General features: G+C 51.6%; 1 protein-coding gene across 2 annotated transcripts in view; it reads left to right on the forward strand.

Annotated features, from left to right (window-relative positions):
• Positions 1-1,843: 1,843 nt before the first annotated feature.
• The window catches only part of POPDC2 (popeye domain containing 2), a 23,335-nt gene continuing 11,489 nt past the window's right edge, over positions 1,844-13,689 (forward strand). For both annotated transcript variants that reach the window (XM_015409976.1, XM_015409969.1), the window contains exons 1-2: positions 1,844-2,740; positions 11,064-11,172. In XM_015409976.1, the coding sequence (XP_015265462.1) occupies positions 2,250-2,740; positions 11,064-11,172 (600 nt within the window). In that variant the 5' untranslated portion in view covers positions 1,844-2,249. The remainder of the gene's footprint in view (positions 2,741-11,063; positions 11,173-13,689) is intronic.

The following is a 13,689-nucleotide window of genomic DNA, read 5'->3' on the forward strand; positions in this document are numbered from 1 at the left end:
CTCCCTAAACCCCACCCTCCCCGAGCTCCACCCCCAAATCTCCAAATCTGAAGTGGGTAACTCTTTGTCCGTCTTTCTGCCTTGCAAAGACTCAGGGCTGCCGGAATTTAACAGGCAGAAAGCAGATAGTATTAAGACCTGTTCTTGCGCGCATCAGTTTGGTGTAGTGGTTAGGAGCACAGACTCTAATCTAGGATAACTGGGTTTGATTCCCCACTCATCCACATGATGCTGTTGGTGTGATATTGGGTCACTTACAAGTTCTCTCAGAATTGTTCTTGAAGGAGCAGTTCTTGAAACAGCTATCTCAGCCCCACCTACCTTACAGGGTTTCTGCTGTGGGGAAGGGAAGGAGAAGGAAATTGTAAGCAACTCTGAGACTCCCTGGGTAGTGAAGGGCGGGGTATAAATCCAATCTCCTCCTCCTCCTCCTCCTCCTCCTCTTCTTCTTCGTAAGATGCAAGCAGGCTTCACTTTATTGCCAGCATGGCATCAACTCCCCACATTAATAATTACCATATGGCCTTGTGTGTAGTACAGCCAGGAGATCCTAAAATTGTCTGGCAGCTGGAAGTCCTACCTGTTTTAGCATTATGCACCACTAGGTGGAGAGCTAGGCAAGAAACGATTGAGAGGTGGTTTGCCATTGCCTGTCTCTGCGTCACAGCCCTGGTATTCCTTGGAGGTCACCCTTCCAATTCCTACCCATGGCCAACCCATGGCCAACCCTGGTATTTTTGGCCACTGTGTGACAGAGTGTTGGACTGGATGGGCCATTGGCCTGGTCCAACTTTGGCTTCTCTTATGTTCTTATGAGCTAGCTCATAGTTTTTTAGCCTCAGGCTCACACATTTTTGTCTTAGTTCAGGAAGGAGGGCTCCAGAGCAAGCTAATTTATGCAGCAGCCAAATCGCTCCCTCACAACTTAAATGCCAGTAGCTCACAAAGTAGAGTTTTTGCTCACGAGACTCCACAGCTTAGAGGGGGCATTGTGTTGGACTGGATGGGCCATTGGCCTGATCTCACATTGGCTTCTCTTATGTTTTTATGACCCAGAGTTAACAACGCCACCACCCCTCCATTTACATTCTGTAACATCCAGCTCAGTCCCAGTGAGTCCAAAGCATGCCTGGTGTTTTGCACCGATCTGGTTGGTCCTAAAGGAAATATGACACAGGATTCATCCTTGTTTTTTGGATGCCGTGCAGACCAATATGGCTGTACCCCAGGAAGACGAGCACAGGCCGTTTCCACCTCCCTCTGCTTCCCATTCCCTTCCCGCCCTCCAACTCACGAAACATTTGGCGGCTTGCAGTGAAGTGTCTTCCTCAGCTGCCTGCTCCCGTCCCCTCCCTGCCTCGCTTATCAAGCCTGCAGCGGCAAATAATAATAACCCTCGCTTGCATGGCCAGACTCAAGTCCCGAGCCTGTCTAATTTTAAACGCCCACCTGTCAGCACCCTCTTTGGACGCGGCTAAAAAAGAAGCACTTCCTCAAACCTGATTTTGTAGTCTCGCCTCACAGTCCCATCTCGCTTCCACACATTCCACACACGAGAGAGGCAATCCTTTTGTTTTCCTACCCTCCCAGCAGGTCTTGTGATCGAAGAGAGACCCTTTCCCGCTAACTGTCTCCAGCCAGGGGCCGCAAAACCAGGAACCGTGCGTGCAAACAATACGGAGTGTAATCTTGTTCTCCGAGTTATGTTAAGTGGTGACTGCCCGCCTGGCTTCTCTTCCCCTCTCGGCCGCCGCTTCTTGGATTTCAATTCCAAACATGGTTATCTATTTGGGGTCTTTCCATTGCCCCGTGCTGTACATTCCAGCTCCAGCCACAAGTGCCCTGGGCTTCGCTCTCCTCCGCCCCTGGCGTGCCCTCCCCGTCGCTCTGACATCGGCTCTATTTCCACTTCTCCCATGGCCGGGGAGGGAGCAGGCCGCAGCTAATCTACCCAGCTCCGTTTTCTCAAAGGAAAAGGTCTTGTCCTCTCCAGCACTGGATTTCTGGCACGGATCTAGACAGTCGGCCGGGTCAGGGTTCCCCGCAAGAGCGCCGAGAGAGCCGTTTGGTCCACTCCAGTGGGGTGTTCCATCCCTGGCGTCGTTTCATGCAAACGCCTCCCTAATTTCCACAATGCTCCTCTACGGTTTCCAAAGAGGTGGAGCCGCTGCTTAGTTCCCGTTCCAGCGATCGGTTTCCGTTGCTACAGCGCAATATCACGTCGTCCGTGGCAGACAGGCCACGGGAAGATGAGTGCCAACAGCACCCTCCTGGACCGGATCATTTTCCACCCAACTCTGTGCGACCAATGGAAGTTCTTTTCCGAAGGAGCGACCTACCACCTGGGCGGCTGCATCTTCCTCCTGGGATTCATGGGAGGCAGCGGCACCTACGGCACCATCTACATCTTCGGCTTCATGGCCACCGGCTTCCTCTGCTGGGCACTCTGGGGGTGGCTGGACGCCTGCGGAGTCGACATCTTCACCTGGAACCTGCTCCTGGTGCTGATCTGCGCGCTCCAGCTAGCACACCTTGTCTACCAGCTCCGGAAGGACACGGTGTCTGAAGACTTCCAGCAGCTCTACAAGCAAGTGTGTCAACCGCTCCAGGTGCCCCTCCAGGTGTACAAAGAGATTGTCAAGTGCTGCGAGGAGCGGGTGCTGCCCTTGGCCAGAGACCAGACCTACGCCGTGGAGGGCAAGACGGCCATCGATCGCCTGTCCCTCTTGCTGTCGGGCAGGTAGGCCTCTTGTCCTCTGCCAGGCCTTGGTGTTTCCAAAGCCATTGAAAAGGAAACAAGAATGGCGTATTCCACTCCCTTTGCAATCTTATGGAGAGGAAGGGAAGCGTGAGCTGCTTCAGACTTAACCTTGGTCTAAAGGGGGGGGGGAGCCCCAATATGGTGCCCGTGGGCAGTGTTCCCTCTAAGCTGAGTTAGTGTGAGCTAGCTCACAGGTTTTTTTAGCCTGCAGCTCACACGTTATTGTCTTAGCTCAGGAAGGAGGGCTCCAGAGCAAACTGATTCATGCAGCAGCCAAATTGCTCACTCACAACTTTAATGTCGGTAGCTCACAAAGTAGAATTTTTGCTCCCAAGACTCCACAGTTTAGAGGGAGCACTGCCCGTGGGCACCTTGCTGCACAATGACACCTTTCCTGGCATTGTTTTTAGAAAACGGATAGGGCCAGGTCATGGTTTTGCACACAATGTCAGCAAGCTGCCAAGGTGTTTTCCTATTCTCTATGTATGCGCTTGTCTGCTTCCACTTTCTCATGTATGCCTGTTGATGCGCTTGATCGCCTAGTTGCAGGAACGTCCGGATCTCTCAAGGCCACAGGTGGTTGCCGGCGGGTAGTTGCTTGAAGTGATCTCATGGTACTATCCATGGGAAGCAAATGTGTTATGATTATCTAGAAGCGTTGCTTCCCAGGCTCAATGGCGCACGCGGGAACTTCTGCAGTTGGGTCTCAGCTTTTTGAATTTACTATAATCTCTTGGGCTCCATGCTTATCCCTCATTCTGAACAGTGATCCTGTTATGCACCTATTGCTTCAATTAAAGTAAAACCTTTTCTACAAGTGTGTGCTTCGTTGATGCTATGGGAGTCTGACATTCTGTTCAGAATGTGGGATAAGCATGGAAACATGGTTTCTTACAGGTTCTTGGAGATTTGATTGGATGTGCATACTTTTAAAAAATGTTGCTTCAGCAGCAGCTGCCCCCACAGCACAAGGCTCTCCGCTGTGTGACTGTAGGTAAGCCCTGGCAGCCACTGTATGGCCACTGTATGGCCACTCTGTGGCTGCCCCCACCACACTGTGGTTGCGTTCTCACACACGGTCCATTTTCAATCCACCTTCCATGCACTTTCCAACTGGAATTTGTCAGTTCACACTGTGTGCAGTCAGTTTGCGCATGCGCATAGGCACCCCCCCGTAGAAGGGGGGGATTATCATGGCGCATGCAGAGAACCACCAGGGCGAATCAATCCAACCCCTCCAACTTCCCTTTAAATGTTTGACCTGAAAATGATCTCCATGAGATCCCAAATCTAAACGCTAAAAGAAGTGACTGTTTAAATGTCGGTTTTCTAAACACGGTGGCGGAGCTCCGCCTATGTGTGCACCGCCAATGCATAAAAAAAAATGGCGGGCAAAAAGCGGAAGCCTCGGGCAGCCTTCAAGCGGGGAGGGGGTTTAAACTGGAAGTGGCTCAACACCGCAGGAGCAATCGGACGTCAGAAAAGTGTGGCTAGAACCGGAGGATCAGGAAAACACCACTTGGGGACCTGGTAACAAAATACTCCGTTTTAAAGGGGGGTTGAGCCAGAAAGTGACGGTTGGGGACGGTGCGCAGATGTTGGGTGTGTGAGCGTGGATATAAAATCAGTTACTGAAGCGTGTCGAAAGCGGACTAAACGGCCCCGTCTGACCGCACCCACTGAGTCCTTCCCACATTTGCCTGCCACTCTGGATTTTCTCAGTGTTCGAGTCGAGGCAATTGAAGTCCAGGGCAAAACAGCATCCAAATAACCCGGGGCGACAGCAGGTGGAAACCGGTCTGACCACTGAAGGGAGGGAATGCGATGCAGAATGGGGGAAAACAGGGAATGGCATGCAGAATGGGGGAAAACCCCGGAATAAAAAGAAGGTTCAACTCGATTTTAGCGCAGAATTGGGGGGGGGGGAGACCTGGATTAAAAAGAAGGGTGAATTCGATTTTAGTGCAGAATTGCTTGGAGGACACCACGGTAAACATGGATTAAAAGGAGGGGGCAGAAAGGGCCACAGTAAAAATCCAGTTGGAAAGTGCACTGAGCGTGGATTGAAAGTGGATTATTCAGCACGTGTGACCGCAGCCATTTGTCAGGATGCTCAAGGTACCCGCAGGCCCAGAACTTGCTTGGACTGCAAACTTGCTTGGCCCGGGATTTCCAGTTCTGGTTTGCAAGGGAAAAGAAGGTGCATGCAAGCCAGCCTTTGGAAGGGATGCCAGACTAGAATTTGCGGCAACCTGGGAAGGGAAGGAATTGGAGGGCATGGAGAGGAAGAGGGTCTGGGAAGGACGTGAATCCGGGGGCTGAACTACACGAGGCATCGTTTACGGGTTTGTCCCCCAGGTCCTGTCAACCTGGTACCGACTATGCTTGTTTGCAGGGAGGGCGGGATACAAATAGAATTAATAAAATAAAAAATAAAAATAAATAAGATATGTGCTGGGAGTTCCATTCCTGAGTTCATTCCCAGGTGGAATTCGCACTGGAGCCATGGTGCAGAGGGAAAGGGGACTATGATTGCCAACCTCCAGGTGGGGCCTGGAGATTTCCCGGAGTTACAGCTGATCTACAGACTACAGAGATCGGTTCCCTTGGAGGAAATTGTAGCTTTGGAGGGTGGGCTCTGGCACTACATCTCTGCTGCCCTCTCTTCCCCAAAATCTGCCCTCCCCAGATCCACCTCAAAATCTCCAGGAGCTTCCCTGAGCTGGACTTGGCAACCTTAGGGCATAAGCCTTCCCCTTCTGTTTTCTTGACATAAAACGTCCCTGTGGAGATGCTGTGTACTCCATTGAGAAAACTGATGGGCTACACTTAAATTTCCTCAATGGGGCAAACAGGAACTCCCCAAGGGCATTTCAGGTCATGATAACCGTGCAGTGAAGGTGGTTGAATTCTCTCTTCCCATGTGCTGTGGTTTGCATCCACATTTGGGCCCCGAATGCCTGGGAACTGATACAGACCTTCCAGCACACTTCTGGCCAACCGGATTTGGTGTGGGCACCAGGCAGGTGTATAAACGATGTATGCCGTAGTTAGGCCTTAGGTTCACTGCAGTCTGAACTAACTCTAGGGATGCCAACCTCCAGGTGGGACCTGGGTATCCCCTGGAATTACAGCTCCTCTCCAGACTACAGGGATCAGTTCCCCTGGAGAAAATGGATGCTTTGGAGGGGGGGACTCTGTGGCACTGGACCCCCCACTGAGCTCTCTGTCCCCCCTCTCCATCCCCAAATCTCCAGGAGTTTCCCAGCCTGGATCTGGGAACCCTATCCCCCATCAACCGCTGGTGGCCAGGAGAGACATAAGTAACTCTGTTGCTCTCCTGGCCCACCAAAGGGATAAAGCTATCTTGGCTCTACATCAGTCTGCCAGCAGGGACTCGCGATAGAAAAACATATGGCAAAAATCCCTGCACCTAGAAATCTAGCACGTCAGGAAGAAATCTAGTATGTCAGGGCTGATCCATCTTGACAAGACATTCTTCTACGCACAGGATTTGTGCCTGCGTGTGTGCTTGCATGCCTGGAAGTCATGGAGACTTCCGGCGACTCCTAGTGGGGCTAGAACGGTTCAGACAGGGGGCTTGACATTGCCTACCTCTGCACCCCAGTCCTGGTATTCCTTGGAGGTCTCCCTTCCAAGTACTTGCCAGGGTCGGCCCTGCTCAGCTTCTGAGATCTGGCGAGATCGGGATTGCCTGGTCTATCCAGGTCACGGCTACGCACAGGGTTTTTTGACAGACGAGTGTTAGCCTACAGACCAGACTGGGCCAGTGCAGAAGTGCTTTGTCTGGCTGGAACAGGGGTTTGGGGTGGGGGGAGTTTCAGGGGAAGGGGGCTGAGGGAGAAGAGGCTGCCTGGAGCAATCCTTTCTCCACCCAGCTTCTGTCGCCAATGGCCTCCTCCCGCTTGTGGCACAGAAGCCGCTGTTGTGCCAAGTTGTGTGTAGCTGCCGGATAGTTTAGCTGTCATTACTGAGAAAAGAACAAAATCTGAGTCCAGAGCAATGCTCCCTCTAAGCTGTGGAGTCCCGTGAGCAAAAATTCTACTTTATGAGCTACTGGCATGAAAGTTGTGAGTGAGTGATTTGGCTGCTGCATAAATTAGCTTGCTCTAGAGCCCTCCTTCCTGAGCTAAGACAGAAATGTGTGAGCCGGAGGCTAAAAAACTGTGGGCTAGCTCACACAAACTCAGCTTAGACAGAAAACTGGTCCAGAGGCACCTTTCAGACCAACAAAGTTTTATTCTGGGTATAAGCTTTCGTGTGCGTGCACACCGAGTGTGAAGGGTACCACTGGACTCAAACTTTAGGAAAAGGTGCTGCTCAAAACCACATTCAAATAACCTGGGGCAGGGCTATTTTTGGGCAGGAACGCACGGGAACGGAGTTCCGGCTGGCTTCAGAGTTGGCCACGCCCACTACAGCCAAGCCAAGGGAAGGCAGTTTAAACTGTCTCCCCTCCCTTCCAAGGGCCAGCTTGCCCGGGCTCCTCACAGCCATGGGGCGCCTGGGCAAACCAAGGGAAGGTGTGGCCTAATATGCTAATTAGCTGCACTGTCAGGGTGTGGCCTAATATGCTAATGAGTTTCTGCTACTGGGGTATGGCCTATTATGCTAATGAGTTCCTGCTGGGCTTTTTCCACCAAAAAAGCCCTGCCCTGGGCCAACGCTGTACTGACTGCAAAGTCACCCCTGAACGGCCATAAATCAATGCAAAAGGTACCATAAAACCCGATGATCAAGGAAAACAAAAGCGGCATGCAGCGTGGAGGGGAATTTCTGCTCCAGCGTGGGCTCGGTAAAACAATGGAGGGAAAAGCCAGTGCAGAATCGCACTCTGTCCTGCTGCTTCGGACCAACACGGCTACCCACCTGGATCTATCGCCGAGAGAGGTTCCTCTAGTGTGGGAGCACGGTCTGTCATAGAAAAAGGGAAAGCGGAAGTCAGGCGGAAGTCAGGTGGAAGTTCTGCAAGTCGCACCGAGGCTTCTGGTGCGACCCCCCACACACACACACACACACTTTGCTTCTCTGGGCCAGCAGCTTTCCCACAAAGCAAAACTGGTCATCTGCATGTTTTCCCAAACCACATGTCATGGTTCCATGCCTACCCGTGGCCTTGCCTGTAGGACTGGCAGCCTCCAGGTGGGGCCCGGAGATCTCCTGGTATTACAATTGATCTCCAGGCTACAGGGAGAATAATGGCTGCTTTGGAGGGTGGGCTTCATGGCAGTATGACCCACCAATGTCCCTCCCCTCTCCAAAACCTGCCCTCTCTGGCTCCACCCCTAAATCTCCAGGGATTTTGTAACCTTAAAAAGTCACCAATGTGGGGCTAGGGGAGGGGTGCCTGACCTGTGCTCTGATTGGGAGGGGAGGGGCAGGTGGGGCTGCCAGGTCCCTCCTGACAACCAGCAGGGGCCCACCAGGAGAAAGGGAATGGCCCAGGCCACGTTGCCGGTGTCACACAGGAAGTGATGTCATCATAGAGCAGGTAGGGAAAAAGGTACTTTTCTCCCTTTCTCACAATACAAGAACTCGTGGGCACTCAATGAAATTGCTGAGCAGTTGGGTTAGAACAGAGAAAAGGAAGTCCTTCTGCACCCAAAGAGTAATTAACACATGGAACTCACTGCCACAGGAGGTAGTGGCGGCTATAAGCATGGACAGCTTCAAAAGGGAATTAGATAGGCATATGGAGCAGAGGTCCATCAGTGGCCATTAGCCACAAGGTATAGATAGGAACTCTCAGTCTGGGGCAAGTGATGCTCTGTATTCTAGGTGCTTGGGGTGGGGTGGGGTCAACAGTGGGAGGGCTTCTAGTGTCCTGGCCCCACTGGTGGACCTCCTGATGGCACCTGGTATTTCTGGCCACTGTGTGACAGAGTGTTGGACTGGATGGGCCTTTAGCCTGATCCAACATTGGTGTCTCTTATGTTCTTATGGTCTTACCATTGACTTCCAGGTGGCTCTTTGGTATCTGGGCAAAAACTCTATGGTAAAACTGACTTCCATCATAAGAGGTTTTTTGCCCAAATACCAGAGTGTCACCCAGAAGTTGCTGTTGTGATGACATCATTCCGACGCAATGCCAGCAATGTGGTCTAAGCCTTCCTCCTTCTAGCCGGCTGATCGGCAGCTGGGGGGAGGGCCTGGTGTGTGTGTGGGGAACCCTGGGTCTGACAACCCCAGGGCCAGGGAAAGGCTTACCGGATCCTCCCATAAGCCAATGCAAAGTATTCTGCAATCACTCCAAGGCACCTCCTGGTGCCAAAATAGAACTTGATTAGAATATAGGCCAGGCCATGAGCAGCCTCACCCAGCAACCAACAAGGCAAGTGGAAAGTGAAACTAAAGCAAAGGCTTTTCACCTTAAGGTTGTTGTAAAATAGTCAAAAGTGTTTAATACTCAGACTATCAATGGATCTTGCTCTATTGGAAAGAAGAGATTTCTTTGCTTTTAAAAACCTTTATTTCTAAGGGTAAAAGGTACACGGGATAACTACAAATAAACTTAACACTAACAGCTACATTTTCTAAGCTGTCTATAGTCAACACTAACACAGAGATAATGGAGAATCTGTCCTTCTTCTCGACCCCTAGAAAGGAAGTCACCTGTCACTTATCACAACAGAAGTTACTTTTCCGGGGCTAATTCCCCATTGGCTTACTGCCAGGTATCCCTTCCAGGTCAGTCTAAACAATAGCAATACTAGGCAAACAAGTTAACCCTATAATGACTGAATTGCCAGACCTTGTAAACACATGCATTTCCAACAAAGGGATTGTGTTAAAATAACTAGACCATACAATAAGGGAAAGCCAACAAATTCACAGCTGCCCACGATATAACATTCTTTTGCCTCAAGCCAAGTGTGCCCATCACCACCTGTGGCTACATTGCTGCCAGGCAAGCTGAACTTTTTTTTTTAATAAATTTTATTAACATTTTATACACAAAGTAACAAATCCAATAGGAAGGTCAAAGTATTCTGAATTCTATAAGTCATTCCTTCCGGAAATATTATTAAATGTATGCAATGCAATCCAAAGTTCTGGAGACATGCCAAAATTGTGGAAAACAGTGAATGTAATACTAATACCCAAAAAGGACAAAGACCCGAGTGACCCGGCCTCTTATAGACCCATCTCGTTGGTCAATACTGACTATAAAATCTACACGGGTATGTTGGCCAATCGACTTAAAAATATTATTGCTAACTATATTAGCGGAGGCCAGGCAAGCTGAACTTGGCTGGGGTCTGAGCGGAAGCAGCACAGGCCCGGGGAGGGGGGGACGGGTGTCACCACAGGGGTGCGAGGGAGCCAGTGGCGTGAACTGATCTCTGCGGTCTGGAGATCAGTTGCAATTCTGGGGGGGTCTCCGGGTGCCACCTGCAAGTTGGCAACCCCATGTCCCCAGACGTTGGTTGGGTGGCTTGGCCGGGGAACTGTCCCTGCCCACAAAGGTGTGCCTTCCACACCCACTGCGTAGCATTATGGGCTTCAGCCACTGACACGGATTTCTTTAGCCTTTGATAATAACACGATGTTGGCTCCTGTGTCTCCATCCCACTCATGAAAGATCCTTCATCCAGTGCAAAGAGCTGGCGCAGGGCTCCTTGCTTTTGAGAAAGTTCCCCCACTAGCAGAACAAACTTATAGGATCCAGCCTGCTGCCTAGAACAAATTGGGGTTGCCACCCTCCAGGTGGCACCCGGAGATTTCCCGGAATTACAACTGATCTCCAGACAACAGAGATTAGTTCCCCTGGAGAAAACGGCTGCTTGGGAGGGTGGGCCCCTACTGAGGCCCCTGCGCTCCCCAAATCCTACCATCCCCAGGCTCCACCCCCTCAATCTCCAGGAATTTCCTAACCGAGAGTTGGCAACCCTAAGAACAAAAGCATTTCATTCCAGAACAAGGGATTTCCACTTGTGCATCCGGGTTGAAACCGTGGGAATAACCAATCTGGTGTAGTGGTTAAGTGCGCCGGTTTCTAATCTGGGAGGACCGGGTTTGATTCCCCACTTCTCCACTTGCACCTGGCTGGATGACCTTGGGCAAGACATAGTTCTGATAAGAGCTTTTCTTGGAAAAGAGCAGTTTCTGTCTGAGCTCTCTCAGCCCCACCTACCTCACAGGGTGTCTGTTGTGGGGAGGGGAAGGGAAAGGAGTCTGTAAGCCGCTCTGAGACTCCTTTGGGTAGTGGAGGGCGGGGTATAAATCCCATCTCTTCTTCTCTTCTTGTTCTTCTACTCTGTCCTTTCCCTTCCCTCTGTAGGGTCAGAGTAAGCCAGGACGGGCAGTTTCTGCACTACATCTTCCCGTATCAGTTCCTGGATTCTCCAGAGTGGGAATCGCTGCGGCCGTCTGAAGAAGGAACATTTCAGGTAAACAACAACAACCACAACCAAAATGACTGCCTGGCTGCTGTGTGAGGGATGCCATCCTCCAGGTGGGACCTGGAGTTATCTTGCTATTACAGCTCCTCTCCAGAATACAGAGATCAGTTCCCCTGGAGAAAATGGACGCTCTGGAGGGGGGACTCTGTGGCACTGGACCCCCCCACTGTGGTCCTTGCCCACTCCAGGCACCATCCCCAAATCTCAAGGGGTTTTACAGCCTGGACCTAGGAACTCTAACCCCCACCAAACCTCCACCAGTGGCCAGAGGGAACGTGGCAACCCTATACGATGTGCAGTCTCATTTTTGACAACTCTTTCCTGTTCAAAAATATATGGCGGAGGCTGGGATGTAAACAAGCACATCACTAGTTCTGCAGACCCGAAGAGTCTTTGGCATTTATCTTTCCTGAACAGTAACTGGGATCTTGTGCAGTTTCTTTAATCTGGGAGAACTGGGTTTGATTCCCCACTCCTCCACTTGCAGCTGCTGGTGTGACCTTGGGTCAGTCACAAGTTCTCTTGGAGCTGTCCTTGAAGGGGCAGTTCTGGAAAGAGCTCTCTCAGCCCCACCTACCTCACAGGGTGTCCGTTGTGGAGAGGGGAAGGGAAAGGAGTTTGTAAACCGCTCTGAAACTCAGAGTGAAGGGTGGGGTATAAATCCAATCTCTTCTTCTTCTTTTTCTTCTTCTTCTTCTAAATGAGGGGATTTTCAAACACAGTGTGGCATAGCCCGGGGTGGTGGGCAAGCATCCGGCTAGCAAAAAAAAAACCAGTTCCACTGGGCACATCTCAAGTTTGGACCTGAATATGAACTAGGGTGGCCAGCTCTGGGTTGGGAAATTCCCAGAGATTTGAGGGGGTGGAGCCTGAGAAGGGCGGGGTTTGGGGAGGGGAGGGGACTTCAGTGGGGTCCACCTTCCAAAGCAGCCATTTTCTCCATGTGACCTGATCTCGGTCGCCTGGAGACCAGTTGTCATCTCAGGAAATCACCAGCCACCGCCTCCTGGAAGAACAACAGACTACCTTCCAAAGCAGCCATCTTCTCCATGTGACCTGGATCTCGGCCGCCTGGAGACCCGTTCTCATCTCAGGAAATCTCCAGCCACCGCCTAGAGGCTGGGAACCCTAACGAGAGTTGCCAACCTCCAGGCGGGGCCTGGAGTTCTCCTGGAAGAACAACAGACTGCAGAGATCAGTGCCGCTGGAGGAAGTGGATTCTTCGGAGGGGGGATTCTGTGGCATCATATTCCCACTGAGCACCTTACCCAAACTCTGCCCTTCTGCCCCAAATCTCCAGGAATTCCCCAATTCAGAGTTATCAAACCTAGTCTGAACTAGCCTGGGGCCCAGTTCTTCAGTGGACTGTATTAAGAATTAAAAAGCCCTTTTTCTTGCCATCCTGGGAACAGGATTATATTTATCTATACGTTTGACCGTATCCCTTGTGTTAAACAGGAACAAGTGACAGGGTTCCCAAATCTGGCTTGGGAAATTCTTGGAGATTTGGGGTGGATCCTGTGGAAGGCAGGATTGGGGGGGGTAGTGATCTCAGTGGGGTCTAAACAGCAGGCTCATTCTCCCAGGAGAACCGATCCCTGTCGGCTGGAGATTAGTTATAATTCCCGGAGATCTCCAAACCTCTCCTGGAAGTTGGCAACCCTAAGTGGTATTGGCATCAGATTGGAATCACTCCCACATTCCACCAAGCTCCAGTCTGGACCAGAAGATGCTCCTGGGTTTCTGTCATCCTCCGGTCTGCTAGAGCGGCCTTGCAGAACGGATTCGCACTGTCGGCTTCTGAGTCGAATAAGGCCAGGCCGAAGCAGCTGCTTTGCAGGGCAGCGGGATTAAATGTCAGACTCGGGACATTCTGTGTCGCTCGGCCGTATTCTACTTCCTCAAGAACCATTCCTTGGTCTTCAGCCAAGGAGACCCCTGGGCACCGGGAGGCCTCCGCATACCTTGGCCCGCTTCTTGCCACCCTCCCTGGCGTGCCAGCGTCTCGTTTACGCACCCCAGTGAGCAAAACGTTGTGCAGGTTTTAACAGCCAAACGCCCAGTTCTCGGAGGTCGGCCTTTTAGAACCATCTGCTCCTCCTTTTGCGAAAATTCAGGTGGAACGTTACGCGTGTTTCGCGATACTGGTTTGATATACAAATCTGTGCGGGGACCCTAGTGGAAGCCAGGAAGCTCCTAGAAGCAGGTAGCAAAACTGCAGGCTGCACGGCACATTAGCTCCCTGCCCCCCACTAGGTTTGCCAGCCTCCAGGTGGGGCCTGGAGATCTCCCGCTTTTACAACAGCTCTCCAGAGATCAGCTCCCCCGGAAAAAATGGCTGCTTTGGAGGGTGGACTCTGTATGGCACTGTAGCCTGCTGAGGCCCCTCCCCTCCCCAAGCCCCGCCCTCTCCCGGATCCACCCCCAAAGTCTCCAGGTATTTCCCAGCCCAGACCTGGCAGCCCTACCTCCTGCGCAGGCCTTGCCCAGGCTTAATCCATTCCT

Source organism: Gekko japonicus, unplaced genomic scaffold, assembly GCF_001447785.1.
Source record: "Gekko japonicus isolate JY-2015 unplaced genomic scaffold, Gekko_japonicus_V1.1 scaffold170, whole genome shotgun sequence".
Taxonomy (NCBI): domain Eukaryota; kingdom Metazoa; phylum Chordata; class Lepidosauria; order Squamata; family Gekkonidae; genus Gekko; species Gekko japonicus.